This window comes from Sturnira hondurensis, unplaced genomic scaffold (genome assembly GCF_014824575.4).
Source record: "Sturnira hondurensis isolate 20B ecotype Veracruz unplaced genomic scaffold, ASM1482457v3 Scaffold0022215, whole genome shotgun sequence".
Lineage (NCBI taxonomy): Eukaryota > Metazoa > Chordata > Mammalia > Chiroptera > Phyllostomidae > Sturnira > Sturnira hondurensis.
This window is the reverse complement of record NW_028094846.1, coordinates 14,590,665-14,611,107: the sequence shown is the minus strand read 5'-3', so window position 1 is coordinate 14,611,107 and position 20,443 is coordinate 14,590,665. Positions and strand designations below refer to the sequence as shown.

Genomic DNA, 20,443 nt, shown 5'->3' with positions numbered 1-20,443 from the left:
TGCGAAGGGAGCGGCAGGCAGGGGCGACGCAGACGAGGGTTGGGCTAGGAGGGGTGCGGAGAGGCGAGCCCAGGCGTCGAGAGAGAGGGAGTGGGGGAGCGGCGAAGGGGAGGGAGTTCCGAAAGGAGGGAAAGGAACCGGAGAGCGGCGAAAGGCGCGAGCCTGGAAGGCAGAGCCGCAGAGCGCGGCCGAGCCGGTGCCAGAGCTGCGCGGGGCACGGAGGGCTTGGCCGGGGGAGACACACAAAGACATGCGAAGAGGGGCTGAGCGAGGCTCGCGCACAAAGACGCCGCCGGGGTGCAGGGCCGCTCCGGCTGCACCGACCGCCCCCGAGCCACGCCGGGGCCGGGCCAGCGCCGAGCCCGGGGCGGAGCGCTCCGCGGCGGCGGCGGCGGGCCCGCGCGGGACCCGGGTCGCCCGCGCTCTCCGGGTGACCCGGGCCCGGCCGCAGGCGCGCGCGGGGGCGGCGGCGCCGGAGCCCAACTTGGCCTCGGCCTCGCCCTCTGCCCGGCCCGCCGGTGTCCCCTCCTTCCCGCGATTTCGTTTCTTCTCACGCTCCCCCCCACCCCCTCCCGCGTCCAGCCCCGCTCTCCCCACCTTGTAAAACAAAGCCGGGGAAAATGCCTGCCCGTGCAGCTCGGAGCGCGCAGCCCGTCTCTGAATAAGAAGTGAGTACAATGGCGTGTTTGTAGAAGGTTCAAGTCCGTCTTTTTAAAAAAACATTTTGAATGCTGCATGCCTCATGCTTCCCAGCGCCTCGCGGGAGAGACCCGGCTATAGAGCAGGAGGTGAGACCTCGGGGACCCCCTTCCACCTCCCGCCCCGAGCTTTCCCGCCCCAGCCTGTCTGGGGGGGGGGGGGGGCTGCAAACGCCCCGTGGGCTGCGAGCGGACGTTTTCCACCTTCGTTTCCCGTCCAAGGTGTTGGGTCCTAATCTGGGGTTGGAGGCGAACCTATATCCCCCATCCTCGGTCCTCTCCTCGCTGTGTCTCCCCCCAACCCCTCCTCTCCCGCTGGTACCTGGGGGTTTGCATCTGCCTCGGGAACGGGTTTGAGACACCTTGGGGGGAGTTCCCGAAGGAGGAGGAGGGTCAACCTTTGGGATAGCTGACTGGCAGGACGCGTGGTGACCCTGGTCACACTTGTTGCCCGTCGCGTGGTGGGACAGGCAGTGGTGCTGAAAAAAGCTCCTTTCTCCTGGTATTGAGTCTTCCATTGAACCCGGGAGCGGAGCGAAGAAGACACACCTGGGTGAGGATGGGAGACGTGGACTAAGAGGTGCCTGGCGTGTGTGGAGGGGGCCGGTCTCGGATTCCTCGTGCTGAGGGACTTCTCTTTCCGATCATACACCAAAGCGACTGGAGATGGAAACCCAAAGGGTTCCCCGTATTAGACCGAGAAGGAGGCTGTTATTTTATTTTCGAGTCCATTCTGTCTGCCAAATGGGCATTATATGTATTAATGTTAATTTAAAATAGGGCAATAGCTTAAAATAATTAAACTCCATCAGGAAATGTATTAGCATAAGACACCTAAAAAATATCTGCCCCACCTTTTCCCAAAACACATAATGATAAGGTCTGGTTTGGCGGTGAGATTTACAATTGGGATTTGGGGAGTATGCAGGTAAACAGTCTTGGGGTTTTCCAGTTCTACAAGACTGGAAACCACTAATATGAAAAAACAGAAATAAGGAAGAACAGAGATCTAGAGAGAAAGGCTTGGGTAGCTTTCAGCAGAGAGATATTGAGCTTCTGTGTGGTTTTGTTATTTGTATTTCAAAAATAGCCTAATTTTAGATGATGACCTTTATTTCTCATCAGCCTCATCAAGCAGCTTGAAGGTTGGCTGGGGTGGCTAGACAGCAGATGACAGTGATTTTTTAGCTATTATCAGCTTTTCTATTTAAAAAGTTTTTCTTTAAAAAAATTAAAATAATGAACACATATGCAGTGCTAATTTTGAGTGAGGTTGCCTCTGTAAACATTAGCTGTTAAAGGTGTCTCCTAGTTCAGGGCTTTATTCAGAGCAGAGGAGTGTGTCAGAGAGGGAAGCGTGCACATCCCTGTACCGAAGAGGTTGGACCATAGGAAATCTCTGTAATGTAGGTGTGTGGAGATCCACGCATACACAGGTACAGTTACCTCACTAGAGCCCTGACTTCATCTCCGCAGAATGAGAGGTTTGCCATCATTTTACAACACTGCTTAGGTCCGGTGCTTCACATGGCTCGGTTTGCAAAGCCTTGGGTTGCAAAGTGTGTGTGTGTGTGTGTGTGTGTGTGTGTGTGTGTGTGATGGGTAACTGAAGATTTATTTTATGAACTCAAACTGTGGTAGTCCTACATTTAACTCTGGTAGACAGGAGGGCAATGTCTCTTGCCATGTGGAAGCCGGCACCCTCTATTTCCTTCTTTTCCTTAAGTAATTTCAGGTTCCTGTAGGGTTTGGGGGTGCAATTCCATAGGGATTTCCATATACTTACCCCAAAGTGTCTTTTAGATTAGGTTATCATGCTATTAAACCCATATTAGATACACTAATTTTACTTATAACAGCCATGGACATTTAATTGATTATTCTAGCTGTATCTGTGGCTCACATGCCCTGTTTTCAGGCCATTCTATTACCCCTTTTGGTTTAATGTTGCTGTTCCAGTCAAATGCATTGTAGTCCATGACTTATTTTCCCCTCAGCAAGTGGAAATCTGGTACCTCTTGTATTTGCTAAAAAGGAATCCATTAATGATATTTTTGAACAGCTGAGATAAATAATAAATGGATTTAGAGTCACCTCAGAGTATATGGGAATTTGTAAGAGAACACAGAAATCCACTCTAATGCAGCAATTAGCTTTGTGCCCAGCATGTAGGGTCCAAGGTGTGAGGCAAGGTTTTAATTTTTTTTTCTTGATAATGTTCACTGTTGAAATGGAAGGAACTGGTCATGTCTCGTCTGCACCAAGGATTCTGCCACAATGGGTAGCAATACTTTTATTTTTATAAACATGTCAGAGATGGAATAGCAAAATCTAGAGAATGCTGAATCGTGAGCCCACTGCAGAGGATAAGCAAAAAAGAAATGATTGGGCTACTGTGGTTTATTAATTATCATGTATTACCAGAAAATTACTAATGTTTTACTTTGAGCAATAGGACTTGAGTCACTAATTCACTTATAATACAATTCCTTTATTATAATGATTTTGTGGTATAGAGTGTTAAGCTCTTGGGAAGAAGGACGACAGATGAGCCTTCTTCTCCATGAGTTTTCAAACAATCTACTTTAGTATCAGTGACTCTTAGGAATTCACCGGGTTTTTGTTGCCTAGCATGGCAGACCTATATAAATTTTGGAATTAATTAGAAGACTCAGGCATGCTTTGATTTTTTTTTAAGTTTGTTGGTCCACCTTCTGTTGTTTTTTTCCCTCCCATGTGGATCCCCAATAGCAGCAGAGAGCTAAGACTCCGCCCCTTTTCCTTGAACCCATATAGGGCCCTGAGCTTCCACCGGGGGAACAGAGTTCAGGCAAAAACCTTGGCTGATCCTTTCAACAAGCCCACCCACTACCCCTCTCGTCTCCTCCAACCTAACCCTCATTCTCTGTCGTTGTCAGTGGCGGCCCCTGACTTGCTGGATCCAAAATCTGCCGCGCAGAACTCCAAACCGAGGCTCTCGTTTTCCACGAAACCCACAGTGCTTGCTTCTCGAGTGGAGAGTGACACGACCATTAATGTTATGAAATGGAAGACGGTCTCGACGATTTTCCTGGTGGTCGTCCTCTATCTGATCATCGGAGCCACCGTGTTCAAGGCGCTGGAGCAGCCGCACGAGATTTCGCAGAGAACCACCATTGTGCTCCAGAAGCAGACGTTCATTTCCCAGCACGCCTGTGTCAATTCGACTGAGCTGGACGAACTCATCCAGGTAATAATAGCACAGACCTGGCATCCCTCCGCTTCCTCTAGGGGGGCGGGACGAGACAGAGCTGGAGGAGACAGCTCAGAGCACAAAGCTGTCCCGAAGTGCCACTTTCCTCCTCAGCTAGGCTGTTTTCCCCCAGTTTGTCTCCTCTCTACCCTTCTCCCCTGTTTCCTTACCTCTGCTGTCTTTTCTTCTCCTTTTCCCTTATCTCTTCTTCCCATCATTCCTCCTCATCCTCTTCTGTTGCTGCTCTTCTATAAATCCGTCCTGGTGTCTCCCTGCTTTCTTTCCCTCTGCCCTGCTTTGGAACTGCCAGTGGACGCCCATGGGCATGGGGGTGAGCCTGCTGGAGGCCCTCCTGGTTAAATGACCTCTGCTGGCAGAGAAGCTTTGCTGTGGCAAATGAGAGGGAAACCTAAGGCAGACCAGGTGTGTTAATCGTGGCACTGACCATGGTAAGATACGAAAGATGAGTCTCTGGTGTGACCCTCTTGCCATGGGCACCTCTCCTGGCCCATCTTCAATCAAGACGAAGGATAACTCCAATAACTGCCTTTGCCAAGTGTCTAGGAGGGTGATTGGTCATTTCGTCTCCAGACCCTCACGAAAAGCAATTTATTATTGCACAAAAAAAACAGAGTTTTTGAATAAAAACTGCTTTAGTTTTAATTTATTAGATGATAACAGGTTAGTATCTTTATGGAGAAACATTTTTGTTTCAAAATTTAATCCCAAAATGACTTAAACATTTCAGTTAGCCTCCTTGGAGATCGCTATATTTTTGTGGCGGATTTTTGCATCAAACGTAAGTCAAGCCTGGTCGAGAAGAAAGCCCTAGAACTTTCTTTTAACAAGAGATCTGACTGGTTGTTGAAAACATTCGTCCTCATCTTATAGTTGGTTTTACATCATTCAGATGAGTCGAAATAATAGGTTGAGGGAAGAAATCATTATTGGTTTTAATCGAGCTTTTTGTCCTAAGACCTTTCCCCTTTTACTTCCTCTTGCCATTAATTCTCAATATCTACCTCTGCTCTGCAGAGCCCTCTGCATTCGAGAATACACAAGTTCAATGAAAATTAGATGAGGGTCAGCTAATATTCTCTGACTCTCGTTTAACTCCTATGACATTCAGACACTTCTGCATTTCGCTTATTTGACTTAAATTTTGAAAAGGGTCCCCATAGACTTATATATTGAATTCTGTACTATTTTTAGATGAGAGCAACATTTTCAGTAATGACAGTGAACCTGACAACGAATGTCATGGTCCCACCCATCTCATTGCCTGTTCCTACGTGAGATCGCTTTTCCTTCACTCTCTTTGCGCCTCATACTCTTAAGAGGCACGAGAAATCTTTGGGTTTTAGGAGAGCTACAGGTTGTCTTGGAGGTAGCATGGAGTACAGGTAAAGCCTAAACTTGGGATCAAGTAGATGTATTTTAAACTCTACTTGAGTACTTTTCTAGAAGTGCTATCTTAAGTGATTTTTCTCCTTAGGCTTTAAAAGATCTAGCTGGGCCCTGACCGGTTGTGGCTCAGTTGGATGGGCATTGTCCGCAAAGCGAAAGGCCGCCGGTTCGATTCTTGGTCAGGGACCACGTCTGGCTCAAAGGTTTGGTCTGGGTTGGGGCACAAACAAGGCAACCCTTCAATGTTTCTCTCTCACGTTGATGTTTCTCTCTCTCCCTTCCCCTTAGGGAATAAAAATAAATACAATCACGTCTAAAAATAAATACATAAAGTCTTTTAAAAAATAAATGACTTATCTGGACAAAGGAAAGAATATCTATCAGATAGGGTTGCCATGAAGAGATAATCAAGTAAAGTGTTTGGGTGCTTAAAAAGCATTAAATTTGTTTGCTCTCATCATCTTCTTACTTCCTTCTTCCACCTCATCCCCATTTTTTGCGTCGAAGCATCTGATTCTTAGCATCTGATTCTTACCATCTAAAGTGAGGTGTGTTTGGTCTTGGACAGGGAAAAAAAGCCTGGAGTTAGGACAACACTGGAGGAAACTCTGTGCGAATTTGTAAATGCTCCCAATGCGCAGCACCACCCAGGTTTATTGAGAATTATGAAAATGACTTGAAGGTCGTGGCAGGTGGAGACGACCTGGAGGTGCCAACTGATCATTTTTGCTACATTGTTTTTGGAATGGCAACAAACAGAGCTCAATATGGGACCTATTTTTTTCCTTTCTGCTGCACACAGGCAGTCCACTTTAGCTTTATTAATATTCACTACGGGTTGAGTATTTTTGCTTTTTAAAAATTTTAGGTATTTTTATGCTTAGTATTTTTCAGTGAAGAAGTTGCCTATTATTGTTGTCGTGTGACTTACCTTTATAACCCGATGGCTCTAATAAATTGCTTTTTTCCTCTTTGAATAGACTTTCTTCTGATAAAAGAAATCTTTATAATGGCATGGCTTCAAGGACCAAGAGCAGAAATAAATAGGGAGGAAGACAAGTGAGCCAAGCAATCACATATTGGAATTACATTTCATTCATTGTGATTCTCATAAATTTCAAAGTGTTTTCCATGTCTATTGTCTCATTTAGTCATTCTTTAAAACCTCATCAATACATCTATTAGTATAACTTGGTTTCTGGAGATTTCTTCTCCTCCTTCGATTGAGCCATGCTTCCCTGTTTCTTTGTGCGCCCTGTAACTTTGTGTTGTGATGTATCCATGCGAAAGAACAGCCGCCTCGCTCAGCCTTTTCAGACCGACTCACATGCAGGGAAAGCCTTCCACCAACCATCCCAGCTTGAGGCACCTCTCAAGCCTTTGCTGTGGATTATCTCCTCTGGACTTGAGGCCTGTAAAGTGGATAGATTTTCCAGTTTCTTTTTTCAGGAGCTTGAATCTCTTGCTACCTCTGGTGTCTGTCCGTAGTACTGCAGATTTCTGGAGCCACTCAGGTCTCTCAGTCTCCGTGGCCCCCCAGTTTCTAGAGTCTGCTGCATCTCTCAGCGCTCTGAGTTGGGCAAGACAGAAACCTTCCTTTGGGAGGCTCCCCCCAAAGTAGAAATATTCGGCATGGCTCCTCTCTTGTGTTGCCCCGTGATGGAGAGGTTGCCAAGCTGTGCTGGTCTCTGTTTCTGGACATGGGTCCTCTGGAGCAGGGGGAAGCTGCCCAGCTCACTTTGGTCCTCCGTGTCCCCCCAGGCACCTAGAATGTGCCGGATCCCCTTGGTGCTCTGAGATAGGTAAGGCAGAATCCAGTCACCTGGGCAGCCCCCTAAAAACCCAGAATATTACGTGCACATTCCAACCCTTTCCCTTTCTGAGAAGAAGCCAGGGACTGGGAGATTTCTTCTGATCATGGTGCACTGAACGGGGCAGGGGGGGCGGGGGCTGGGGAGACTGTGTGATCTGAACGATAACACAGGGCTCCCGGGCTTCTAGCATGTCCTGATCGTATAGTGGTTAGTGCTCTGCACTGTGAGAGATAACACAGGCACAACTTGGAGATAGAGCGGGTTTAGTTCCAGGTCACCGTACTAAAGCTAACATTACACTAGAGCAAGTCACACAAATCTTTTGGTTTCCTAGTGCATATAATAGTTATGTTCACACTATACTGTAGTCTATTAAGCATACGATAACATCATGCATCAAAAACAACGTAAATACCTTACTTAAAAACCACTTTATTGCTAAAAAATGCTATCCATCATCCGGGCCTTCAGAGAGTCATAATCTTTTTGCTGGTGGAGGGTCTTGCCTTGATGTTGGTGATGCTGACTGACTGGGGTGGTGGCTTCTGAAGGTTGTCACATCAAATGACTCTTCCTTTCATGGCTGCTCTCTCTGTGGCATGCGGTGCTGTTTGGTGGCATTTTACCCACAGTGGAACTTCTTTCCGTACTGGAGTCGATCTTCTCAAACTCTGCTGCTGTTTTCTTCGGCTAAGTCTGTGTAATATTCTCAATCCTTCGTGGTCATTTCAATGGTCTTTACAGCATCGTTCCCATGAGGAGGTTCCATCTCAAGAAGCCACTGATTTTGCTCATCCCTAACAAGAAATTCCTCATCGTTCAGGTTTGATCATGAGACCAGCAATTCAGTCGCACCTTGAGGCTCCACTTGGACTTCTCATTCTCTTGCTCTTTCCACCACATCTGCAGTTACTTCCTCCAACAAAGTCTTGAACCTCTCAAAGTCACCCAAGAAAGTTGAAGTCAACTTCTTCCAAATTCCTATTCATGCTGAGAGTTTGACCTCTTCCCATGAACCAGAGACGAATGGTCTTAGTGGCCTCTACAAAGGTGAATTCTTTTCAGAAGCCTTCGATTCATTTTGCTGATTCATCAGAGGAATTCCCTATCTACGGCAGCAATAACCTTACAAAATGTAGGTCTTAAATAATCACACTTGAACGTTGGAGTTGCTCCTTGATCCATGGGCTGCAGAGTAGACGTTGGGGTTAGCAGGCCTCCCCATCACCGCGCCAGGCCGCCCAGGTACATTGTCCCTGAGCAGTGATGTTTTGAAAGGAATCTTTTCTTTTTTTGAGTACTATAGGTCTCAGTGGTGGGCTTAAAATATCCTGTAAACCATGTTGTCAACAGATGTGCTATAATCGAGGCTTTGTTGTTCCATTTATAGAGCACAGGCAGAAGACAGTTAGCATAATTCTTCAGGGCTTCGCAGAATGGTAAAATGAACGCCGGCTTCCACTGAAACTCACCAGCTGCATTAGCTCCTCGCGAGAGAGTCAGCAGGTTCTTTGAAGCTCTGAAGCCAGCCAGTGGCTCCTTTTCTCTAGTTACGCAAGTCCTAGATGGCATCTTCTTTGCATAGAGAGCTGTTTTGTCTATGTTGAAAGTCTGTTGTTTAATGCAGCCATCGTCTGGAATTACCTTAGCAGGAACTTCTGGCTAGTTTGCTGTGGCCTATGCATCAGCATTTCTGCTTCACCTTGGACTTTTGTGTTGTAGAGATGGCTTCTTTCTGTAAACCAACCTCCGCTAGCTTCATGCTTTTTTTTTCTGCGGTTCCCTCTCCTCTTCATAGGACTGAGCAGAGTTAGGGCCTCGCTCTGGATTCAGCTTTGGCTGAAGGGAATGTTGCAGCTGGTAGGATCCTCTATTCAGACTTAAAACTTTCTCCATGTCAGCAATAAGGTTGTTTCACTTTTTAAAGTCATTCATGTGTTCCCTGGAGTAGCACTTTAAATTTCCTTCAAGAATTTTTCTTTGCATTCACAACCTGGTTCATTGGCACGAGGGGCCTAGATTTTGGCCAGTCTTGTCTTTCAACGTGCGCTCTTCACTGAGCTCAACAATTTCTAGCTTTTGGCTTAAAGTGAGAAATGTGCTACTCTTCCTTTTACTCGAACCCTCAGGCCCTGGTGGGATTATTAACTGCCTAATTTTATTATTGTTTTTCATGGAACAGGGAGGCCAAAGGAGAGAGAGAAAGAGATGGGAAGCCCTGTAGCTGGAGCAATCAGGGCAGAGGCAACATTTATTCATCATTGTTCATTGTCTTATGTGGGTGCAGTTGGTGACACCCCAAAACGATTACACTGGTACCATCAACAATCACGGACCACAGATCACCATGACAAATATAATAACAATGAAAAAGTTTAAAATAGTGTAAGAAGAGTGTACAGTATGTGACACAGAGACACTACGTGAGCAAATGCTGCTGAAAAAATGTTGCCAATACATGTGGTCAACACAGGATTGCCGCAAAACTTCAGTTTGGGGAAAATGTAGTATCTGCCAAGTGCACTGAAGTGAAGTGCAATGGGACTTCATGCCTGTACATGGTCAGCCCTGGGCAGACAAGTGGGTGTCTGGGGGAAGGCCTGCCAGGTAGAGAGGAGAGTGAGAGCAAAGGTCCAGAAGCAGGCACGTTCTTGGCAGAGAGGCCACGTGGTCAGAAGGAATGACTGAAGCAGGGAATTTACATGAAAAAAAGACTAAAGAAGTAACAGGGGCTTAGATCCTGCAGGGGTGTCCAACCCGCGGCCTGTGGACCGCATGTGACGTAGGATGGTTATGAATGTGGTCCAACAGAAAATCGGAAATTTACTTAAAATCTTTTTTTTTGCTCACCAGTTTTCATTAGTGTTTGTATATTTAATGTGTGGCCCAAGACAACTCTTCTTCTTCCAGTGTGGCCCAGAGATGCCAAAAGGTTGGACACCCCTGTGAGGGCTTTGTAAATCTGTGTAAAGGGACCTTAGATTCTACTGTAGTCAGTTACAGGAACATGGAAGGGCCTTGGGCACAGCAGGGGTGTCATCTGGCTTTTAAGTCAAAAGCATCACTGTGGCTGTCCTGTGAGGAAGAGAACACAGGAGGAGGGGGCAGAGTCGGGGATCGACTGCAAGAACCCAATGAGGGGGAGACGGTGGTGGTCTGGGTGAGGACGGAAGCCAGGCATGTGATGAGATGTGATCAAGTTGGGGTATTTCAAAAATAAACTCGACAGGATTTGATGTGAAGTGTGAGAAAAAGAAGTCAAGGATGACTCATAGGTTCAGGGCTTGAAGAACTGGCAAGATGAAGTTGCCAGTTAACGAGATGGAAAAACCTGGATAGAGCAGGTTTTAGCGAGGAGCCAGAGTCTGGTTTGGCAAATAATTGGTTTGCATTGCCTTTTGGACACCCAAGCAGGGTAGTGGTCCAAGGTGAAGAATACCTCTGGGACTTATCAGCATATTAGTGATGGTTAAAGCTTTGAGACAGAATGAAATCGCCTAGTGTAGGAGTGTGAACAGGTGGAGACGAAAACACCCAGGGCTTCAGTGGTGAGGGGATAAGACAGTGGTCAGGGCGGTGGGAGGAAAGCAGACGGAATGGTGGTCTCTGAGCCAAGTGAGGACCTGTTACAAAGTAGGAGAGATTAGCTACGTCAAATGTGACCGCCAAGTCCTGCTCTCTTTACCGTGATCTGTAATATGCAACCGCTACTCCAGCCTATATACTCCTGAGAGTGAACTTATTTGTCCTTAGCAATCATTAAGCACAAAATATGACACACACGTGATTTCTGAGCCGTTAGCATCACAATAAACACAGAGGCTGTATGTGATGCACTCAAAAAAGACAAATCCTGGGACCATTTGGGGCACATTATACTTACGTGGATAAAATAAATAGGATAGTCGCCCCGCTTCAAACTTCTGAATGGATTCTTTTTAAAAACTCAATTATAAACTGATGTATCGCTTAGAACCTATAAAGCGTTTTCACAGAGAAATAAAGTATAGGAGATGGCTACACCCATGCCTCAAGCCAGGCAATGAAAGCTTTCATACAGCTAAACTGAAACACCCAGACCTGAGAGTGGGACAATAAAATTTAAAAAATACTGTTTTCATTGATTTTGTTTTTATTGTTTTTACTTATTTGGAACCAGCGAGCCATGTAGCCTCTTTATGCATCAGCTTTTGGGGACGATACAATGATATGCACCTGATTTTTGTTATGTGATCCCATATTGATAATGGTCGCGGGGTTACTTTTATTTCTTTCTATTTAATTATTTATTTTTTTATTGATTGACTTGAGAGAGAGACATCGATTTGCTGTTCTGCTTTATTTATGCATTCATTGGTTGATTCTTGTGTGTGCCTGACTGAGGATCAACCCCCCCACCTTGGTGCATTGGGACGATGCTCTAACCAGCTGAGCTACCCAGCCAGTGCCTCTCGGGGTATTTTTACGAGGTGGTAAAACACCTCAGTCTTTCAGTGCTGGTTCCAAATAGTTATTTAAGGAGAGGTAGCTGTTGAAAGAACACCCAACAGCTGCACAGTAGGTGACTAAAAATGAAAAAGTGAGTGGAGTTCAAGTGCAGTCCCTTTCATGCGTCCTCCGGATCCTCAATATACTCCACGTTGCTTGTCCTGCGACTCTTCAACGCCTGCTCCTTTCTGCCCGGTTTGAACATGGCCGGCTGGTTCCACCAGCAGGAACACATTCTTGCTTTGAGGGCAGGAGAAGTGAAGATCAACTTGATACTTCTCCAGACACGGGACCCATCCTCCCCCCCAGTCGCTCTAGCAATGGCATCTTCCTAGGCTGCTGTGCTCTGAATGCTCTTGGGGCTGATATTCTGGCGTGAATGAGGACGAACAATGCAGCATCTGTCAGTGACTGATGGAGAAAGCATGGGGAAAGATGCCAGGCTCCTTTCGGGGCTGATGGCTGTGGTGTGACACTCTGAAGTCAGCCCGAGAGGTGCCCGAGGGAAGAGTTTAATTGCATTTTTGTGCAGTAACTATTGGACAGTTGTCAAATGGTAGCTCCGTCATTCCAGTCGGCTTGGAAAAAAGCATAAGAAATTCTGTAACGTGCCTGTTTCTCCACAAAATAGATCTCAACTGATGTAGTATTTTGGCTAACTGGTGAGTGTATGGGTGTGGAATTGAGAAAGATGGGAGAAAGTTGGAGGAAGGCTAAGAAGCCAAGACAGGAAGAGTCAGAATCATTCCATTTTAGGAAGTAACTCATATACTATTTTTGCTCTCTTGATTCGGTGACATTGAACCGGGAAGAAATGTAAACCCAGTAACCAGTTTTGCAAGACTTCCGTTTCTCTGCGTGACGTGAGCAAGTCGTTAGTTCACTTAATCTGCAGGGTGTTAAGAAATTTCACCCGGAACCTGAAAGCTCAGACATTTCTTGTAGGCTTGTTTACTGGCAATGAGTTAACTCAGTTGAACCGAGAAATACACACATTTTACAGGGTCTGAAACAGGAACCATCTGGCAGAATATTATTGGAGCATCGTAATATTGTGATATCTGGTCTTTATTGATGACTAATTCAGGATGTGGGTAGTTTGCTGTACTCCAAGACAAATTGGGGTAACTTCTTTTGGTTCGTTGTGTGTGTGCATGCCAAGGGTATCATTTCCAATCTTTGTTATGATCTTTTAGTTGCATATTTAAGCAGGGCAGGAAAAATCATTTGTTTTTAAAGCCTATTTTTAAAAGCTATGCAACCTGTTTAAACTTGTATCTGTGGTGGAAATATAGGCTTAAGTGTACTGGAAAGTCAAATAAGCAGAGCTCGGTGGCATTCTATGGAAAAAGCCAACAGAATCTCCAAATTTGGGAATTCTATGGATGCCTGTAATTGACAGAGTAAAACTGCCCTGTTCCATTTGGGGCTATTTATTTAATCAGGTTAGAATGTCAAGTTTTAGGAACAGTGCATGAATAAATGCTGGAGAGTGTCGTAGGCCTCAGGCAAAATGGTATAAAAGTTTTGTCTTCGATGCTCTGCGTGCTGGATCTCAGTCTCCTACCCACACAAATCCTATTTTAAGGATGACCTCCTTTAAAAGAACTTCCTAGATAGAGTGACTGTAAGTTGTGTTAAGTTCCCACCTTATTCTTGTAGAACTGTTACTTCTTTGTTATCTAAGCAACCTCTATCTCTTTCGATATGCCCTTTTGTTTCTTTCCGACTTCTCACTCAACCTCCTCTCTCCGTATTTTTCTTCTTTTTTTTAACCTTGTCCCCCTACGTGTGCTGGGATGGAAGGGGAAGAAAGATAGAGGTTGGTATTCTGAGAGAATGTTAATAGGCTGCACAATGACACAGAATCCAGGAAAACGCGGGACGACACGCACAGCTGCGGAAGTGTGGGCTTCAGCGTATCGGTTTCCTGTGTATTTTTCTGGCTCCTTTCATGTTGCTGGGACTCAGGGGTCTTGACCACGTTTTAGCCTTTATGCGCCACAGTGTCACTTCCCACAGGGCTTGAAGAATAACAGAATTTTAGGGTTTCCAGTTCAGTCCTTGCCTTTTCTCTAATAACTTAGAAAATGAACTTGGATGTTGTCATACAGATTCATTCTGTGATAGAGAAGGGGTGATGTAAACTACGTCACATGTAGCTCCTCAGTAGATGCTGACATCTGTGAAGTGAGATATTGATGACTTCAAAATGCCTTGGAACATGCTTATACCATGTGAAAATATCTGAAGGCAGATTTGATGAGGATAACTTAACAAAATCAAAAATCAAATACCTGTAGGTTGCAAAAATCTGTTTTACAGAGTGTCGTTTTTTCTTATTTCCCCCAATATCTAGTACCATGTATATGAGTTTTATGATGTTTTGAATTGTCCATGATGGACATAACCAGGGCCTACGATGCTGCACCCAGCATACGCCTCTGCCTCTGATGACATTTTCCCTCAGCAAACTCTCTGTTGTCCCCAGTTTGGATTTGAAGCTTTTGTTTCTACTAAAGGAAGTCAATTTACACTTTCAAAATCTCAAGTAAAAAAGGTGTACATTTCATTAGTCTGTACAAAAATAGCTTTGACGTGCAAGGGTGTAATCTCCAAATAGACGGAAAGGCTGGGGGAGGGGAGCTAGAAGTTTGCTTTTTAAGCCTGGCTTATGGACGCTGCTGCTTGTCGGAAATACACTCCTTCTTCAGTTGTAAGAATTGCCTTTTGAGGCCCTGGCTGGCGTAGCTCAGTGGATTGAGCGCGGGCCTGCGAACCAGACGATCGCGGTTCGATTCCCAGTCAGGGCACATGCCTGGGTTGCAGGCCAGTTCCTTGCATGCTGACTACCAGCAGGGGACGCACAAAAGGCAACCATACATTGATGTTTCTCTCCCTCTCCCCTTCCCCTCTAAAGATAAATAAATAAATAAAAATTAAAAAAAAAAAGAATTGCCTTTTGTTTCTTTAAAGGACGCTTCATAAGAATTTCTAATTAATGTGTAGTTAAACTTAGGTCATCCATGACTTGGAAACACATTCAAGGACTCTGAAAGTCTTTTTAAGAAATCATGAAATAGGTTCTGATTCAAATTGTTTCCAACAAAAATAATAGATGAAAAACATTTTTGCCTATTGCCCGGCTCACTGAAAAGATATGCTCTGGGGAAACCTTGCAAACTCACTTCTTTAAATATAGACTCTAAATATAGCATGATTTAATCACCTGGATTCTGCATGAAATATGCAAATGTACTAGTTCATCTTTTTTTTTTCCACAAGAAATGAGAAATACACATTTTAGGAAGAAAAAAATATGTTTGTTAGATTTAGAAAAATCTCACCTTTGTCAATACTTATGATAATCCATTTAATTACGTGATGTAATTGTAGGATTTTTCTTTTTTTGATCTGTGTAGATTCTTCTAATTTTCCTAGACCAAAAAAAATAATGCCAAACAATAAACAAATGTCATTTCCATGTAACTATAGAATTTCTGAAAATTAAGCTACGTGGAATGTGTCCCAAGTTCATTTACCTAACTGGAGGTTAGAATGTATAGTAGTATGGTATATTTGGTATCCAAAGATGAACATACAAAGTTACTTCTATAAAATGTAATCATCTTAAATACTAGTAATATCCTTTGATTTCTCAAATGTATACAAAGTTGGACACAACTTAAATATCAAATAAGGATTCAATCATTAGTCCATGCTTTCCAAGAAGAGCATTCTTAGCCATATAGGGCTTTACTTGAACTAACAAGTATATATTCTTCACAGTAGAGTTATAAGATCATTATACATGGGTTTGCTGTAAAATTTGCTGCTTATGGGAATTAGCTATAATGCTGCAGTGAGAAATATCCCACTGCAAAGAAATTTAGCATGTTTAACACGCTATTCATGAGAACATAAGTACCGTTCTTTTGCACGCTAATATGAAGTTATCATTTTGTAGGCCAAACACTGCTTGGATATTGGCAATATTGTATGGTTCAATCCAGTATTATCATTAGCAGAGAGATGCACTGGAGTGTTCCCGTGAAATAATGTGCTAATACCGTGTGACTCTCAAGAAATTGTTTGCTCCCTAGCTGGATTATCAGTGGTCCCAGAAATATTATCTCATGCATTGGACTCATGGGAATATTTTAATGATTGCCAGTAATTGCCTTGTGTTCCAAGGCTGTGCTAGTTTCATATGATTATAAACAAGAGTCCTATCAATGTTTGGTGTTAAAGCTGGTTATAGTTCCAGAAATTCAGATGACATTCTTATCATTCAAGAATGCACACATTCATAGTAGAATGCTGTGAACTTTGATTCTAAAGCCATCATTGTCATGGAAACTAACTCATAATTTTATGAGTAATTACCTTTATCTTCTTTATGAGTAATTACCTTTATCGTCTCTATGAGCATAAGCCTCTTAGAGCTCTAGTTCCTAAAGTATTAACTTACACTCTTGACTGTAACAGTATATTCAATTTTCTTTCCTTATGCACATTCCATTATTGACTATACACTAACTGAAGAGCAAAATTGAGTGCGAATCCAAACACTACTCTCCTATTGTAGATTTCTATTTCTTTAATCCTTCAGATAATAATAATGTGTTCGAACTAAATGCATAGGACCCAACATTCACGTCACCCTATTCTAAAAAATTCAAGTTATTCATCAGTTGTCCATATGACTTGACTGTTTACAGAAGTTGCCTTTAATGGCAAAGTGAATTTTTATTACTGCTGAAGTGATTGCTTAGTCACGTAATATGGCATACACAGAAAGAGTTCTCATGAAGGGATTGTTAAATGGTCCGTGGGCCTGATTTGATGTGGAAATTGCAGACTCTCAGACCTATGACAGTGCACTTGCCAAGGGCATTCAATTTCCTGTGGATGTTGACCAAGAGAACTTGTACAAAAACATAAAATAAACGTACAAGAATATTCCAGGAAGGGACCTTATGGTGGACTCATTCTCCTAGTGATGTGACGTGTTCTCAAGGCCACCTCCAGCTTCTGCTGCAATAATCACAGCTCTGTGATAACGATTTCCAACCCCCACATTGCAGACATAACTGGTTATAAGTCTACATTTCTTCCTTTGCATTTACATAATTTGTGGCTCTTATCCAAGTGTCTGGGGAATGTTGCACCTCATCAATAGCAAGCAAAAGAACAGGCTAAAAAGTGGTGGTGCTGGTCAGAAAGGCTAGATTCAGTCAGTCGTTGGTGGAATTAGCTTGCTTCCAGTCAATACAATAACTAATTTTACTTAATGGGGTGAAGTCTCAAGATGTACCTTGTCTTTTCTCATCTATATCACCCATGTTTTTATTTCTCTTGCCTCCCCATTGCTTACCATGAAAAGCAACTGATCATTTTTTTGAATAAATGAATGTGTTGAAGAAATGTCTGTGACTCATAAAAATGTACTTCAGATGCAGTTATAATCTATCTAAATCCCTCCCCCTCCTTCCTTGGTCTTTACTGGAAGCATCAGTTTTTCCTGGGAGTTACAAGGCTAGAGGTCCCTGAGCCTGTGCTTGCCATGTGTGTACTCCTATCTGAAGATATATCCAAAGACATTTTAAGATTTTTAAGTTTTCCTGGCCAGTGTGGCTCAGTGGATTGAGCGCCAGCCTGTGAATTAAAGGGTTGTCAGTTCGATTCCCAGTCAGGGCACATGCCTGGGTTGCAGGCCAGGTTCACAACTGGGGACATGCGAGAAGCAACCACACATTGATGTTCCTGTCCCTCTTTTTCTCCCTCCTTTCTAATCTCTCTTAGAATAAATAAATAAAATCTTTTAATTTTTAAAAATTTTTATTTGTCTAATTGTGCTCATAATTATTTAATTAAATAGTTTTTCATTTGACAGTTACTTCTTAAGTAGCGTCTGTATGATTCACATGGTACAGTTTTTGTCATGCACCAGTAGACTGTATGACCTTAAAGAACTCACTTTACCTCTTTGCTCTTTAGTTTCTTTGCCTATCCAACGAAGTGTCTTCCAATTTTTACACCTGCAAATTAAGTGATGAGGATTTCTAAAACTCTCTTTGCAACGGAAATGCCTTATTCAGACAATCTCGGTCTCTTTGTTTCCTGCACATTTTCTCCCAACGGATTCTCCTCTACTTTCAGTTCTTCGAGCTCCCCTCCCCCATCCCCAACACCTGATGACCAAGGAGGGATTAAAATGTCATCCTTTTCCTGTCCATGGCTACCACTCAGGGCAGCATCCGGAGATGAGTGTCCCCACGTGAATATTGCTGACTGGTTGTCACCTGTGGGTCTTCGGCGGTACTCATGGTTTTAGCATTTATAAAAACCTGTATACATTCTAAGAATCTAGACATAAATGGACCAACTTAAGTTTGATAGTAAATTGTTGGTGCCTTTTTCTTCTCATCTTAGCCTGTTTCGTTGGATCTTACTGATACGTACTCCCCGTGGGTATGCGCGTGCCAGGCTTGGCTACGTACGTTCAACATGCAAAATGATTAGGGCGATGGAAATACTTGTGGGTTTTTTTTTTCGGTAAAACTAGGTGTTATTTAAATTGTAGTTTGCCATCTGATATTTTAATTCTATGTTTACTAAAAATACATTGCTACGTTTAGTCGTTAAGGTAAACAAATCACTACAAGTGTTAACAGACGACAATATGAATGCCTATTGATGCAACCTGATAAGCTTCGGGCAGATCCATTCATTTAATATCAAATGTAATTCAATCAATACAGTCTTTCGTGTAAAGTTTTGATCCGTATTGTGTACTTTAAATGGGAAACCAAACCTTAAGATGGAATCTGTCTGTCTAATTAGTCATCTGGGGTGGAATATATGCTGTTTGATGCCTTTCTGTGATTCATGTGTACTGATGAATTTCTTTTTAAACTTCCAGCAAATAGTGGCAGCAGTAAATGCAGGGATTATCCCATTAGGAAACACCTCCAATCAAATCAGTCACTGGGACTTGGGAAGTTCCTTCTTCTTTGCTGGCACTGTTATTACAACTATAGGTAGGAGACAACTTATTTTGTTTTTTTTTTTAATTTTGGTACAGCTTGTGAGCTAAAATTCATTTGTTTGAATTTTGTGTACAGTCAGTCAACATGGTTTGCGTATGGTAGAAAACTAGATTTTAGTAAATTGATTTGGGGAAGAGGGTTTGAAGGTTTGAACAAAGGAACGACGGAGATGAATTAGTTATTGTTTCCAAATACTGAGTTGAGTTGGCGATATGTCTGAAACTCCAGAGCAGAGCCATTGCCATTTGACTAATGGATAGGAACTTCACGAAATGGCTTAAATTATTTGGGGGGGGGGGGCGGGTCAAGAAGTTTTGAATTTCCCTGCACCTCTGATTCTTTGTGTGTAGAAAGAAAGAATTGGAGTCCAATTTCAATGGTTTTTTTTCATTATTTGATATCAACTTTTTCAACTTATAAATTTTAACTCTATAGTATTTCCACAGATTGTTCCCATTCTTCTATGCATGTCTATTATAATTACTTCTGGGCTTTCTTTTTATATATTATTTGTTTCCAATATAGTATATGTATACTAAAAAAATGAACACTGAACTATGAGGGTTCCAAGAGAATTAAAGTTTAAAGCCTCGCTCTTTTGTTTTTTAATCATGCTGTTTGTTGTAGTGTTAAAAGGGTGCACAAGGGGATGCATTCTCTTTGGGGGGCACGAACGTGCATACACTCCGCACCTTCTGGGCAGCAGAATGGGTACATGTAGGTGACTTCTCTTCTGTTAGCCACTCAGTGCCCCCCAAGTATCCCGAGGATGTAAGTGTAGACCCCACAGAGAAGCCATATTTGCCATGCTGTGGGGACCAGGACAAGTTACAGCTTGTTTACTGGAAAGAGGTCAGTTTCAAGCATAATTTTCAAGAGAGGGAACAAAATTGGCTCGTCACAGTTATGAAGGAATTTTAAGAATAACTGTGCAAAACCGAGTTCTGCCCTTCCCTATATGCTTGTGAGGAGATGTCCTCTCAGGGGCCTGATCTCTGATTTGGGGGTGTGAATTAATATTTTAATCATTTTAATTTTATTCTTTGACGTCAGTGACAAATGACAACTGAAATGCAAAAGGTTTTCATATTGGGACTTTATATTAAAGTCCTAAATAAGAAAACATGGGCAACGTATGGATGAACTCTCGCTTAAAATTTTCTTCCAAGAGGAATTTGTAGTGACCTGTCATTATATGAATCCACTGTAATACCTTGTGCTGGATCAGTTGTCAGTGAAATAAATACCTTAACATGCTGATTTTTGCCTTTGTTACGAGGTCAAGGAGCTGTGTTTACTCTTACATTTCCATTAGCTAGGTCAGAAAGTTGGGTGGCTGTGAAAATCTGGAAGAATGGCAACCCTGATTTCTAACCATAATGACAGCTTAACTTTGGAGCTTAGACATCGTGGCCATTTCTACTATGGAAATGACTGTTTATCGTGGAAACTACTTAGAGTCTGGAAGGGAAAAAAGCACGCAGGCTGAGTGAGAATGGTTTGTTTCTGCCCAATGAGAACTCAAAAGGCCAAGTTAGAACTCATCATGCCCACACTAAATTATTGCACAAGAGACTTAGTCATTATACAGACTTATTGTTGCATTGCGTGTTTATAAACAGTCTCGTTTTTCAAATCCCAAGTTCCGTAAGTTTTGCAGACGTATCCTTCAACACATGAAAAAATAAACCATTATTACCAGCCTTACCTCAAATTATAGCCATTAAGCATAGTAACTGATTATTTAGGTTG

At 43.1% G+C, this 20,443-nt stretch overlaps 1 protein-coding gene across 4 annotated transcripts in view; it reads left to right on the top strand.

The window, feature by feature from the left end:
• Positions 1-410: 410 nt before the first annotated feature.
• Positions 411-20,443, top strand: part of KCNK2 (potassium two pore domain channel subfamily K member 2) — a 92,386-nt gene continuing 72,353 nt past the window's right edge. For 2 of the 4 annotated variants that reach the window (XM_037035148.1, XM_037035147.1), the window contains exons 1-3: positions 411-788; positions 3,617-3,927; positions 18,565-18,682. In XM_037035148.1, coding sequence (XP_036891043.1) covers positions 743-788; positions 3,617-3,927; positions 18,565-18,682 — 475 coding nt within the window. In that variant the 5' untranslated portion in view covers positions 411-742. The remainder of the gene's footprint in view (positions 789-3,616; positions 3,928-18,564; positions 18,683-20,443) is intronic. The other 2 variants (XM_037035149.1, XM_037035150.1) reach the window with 2 other exon arrangements.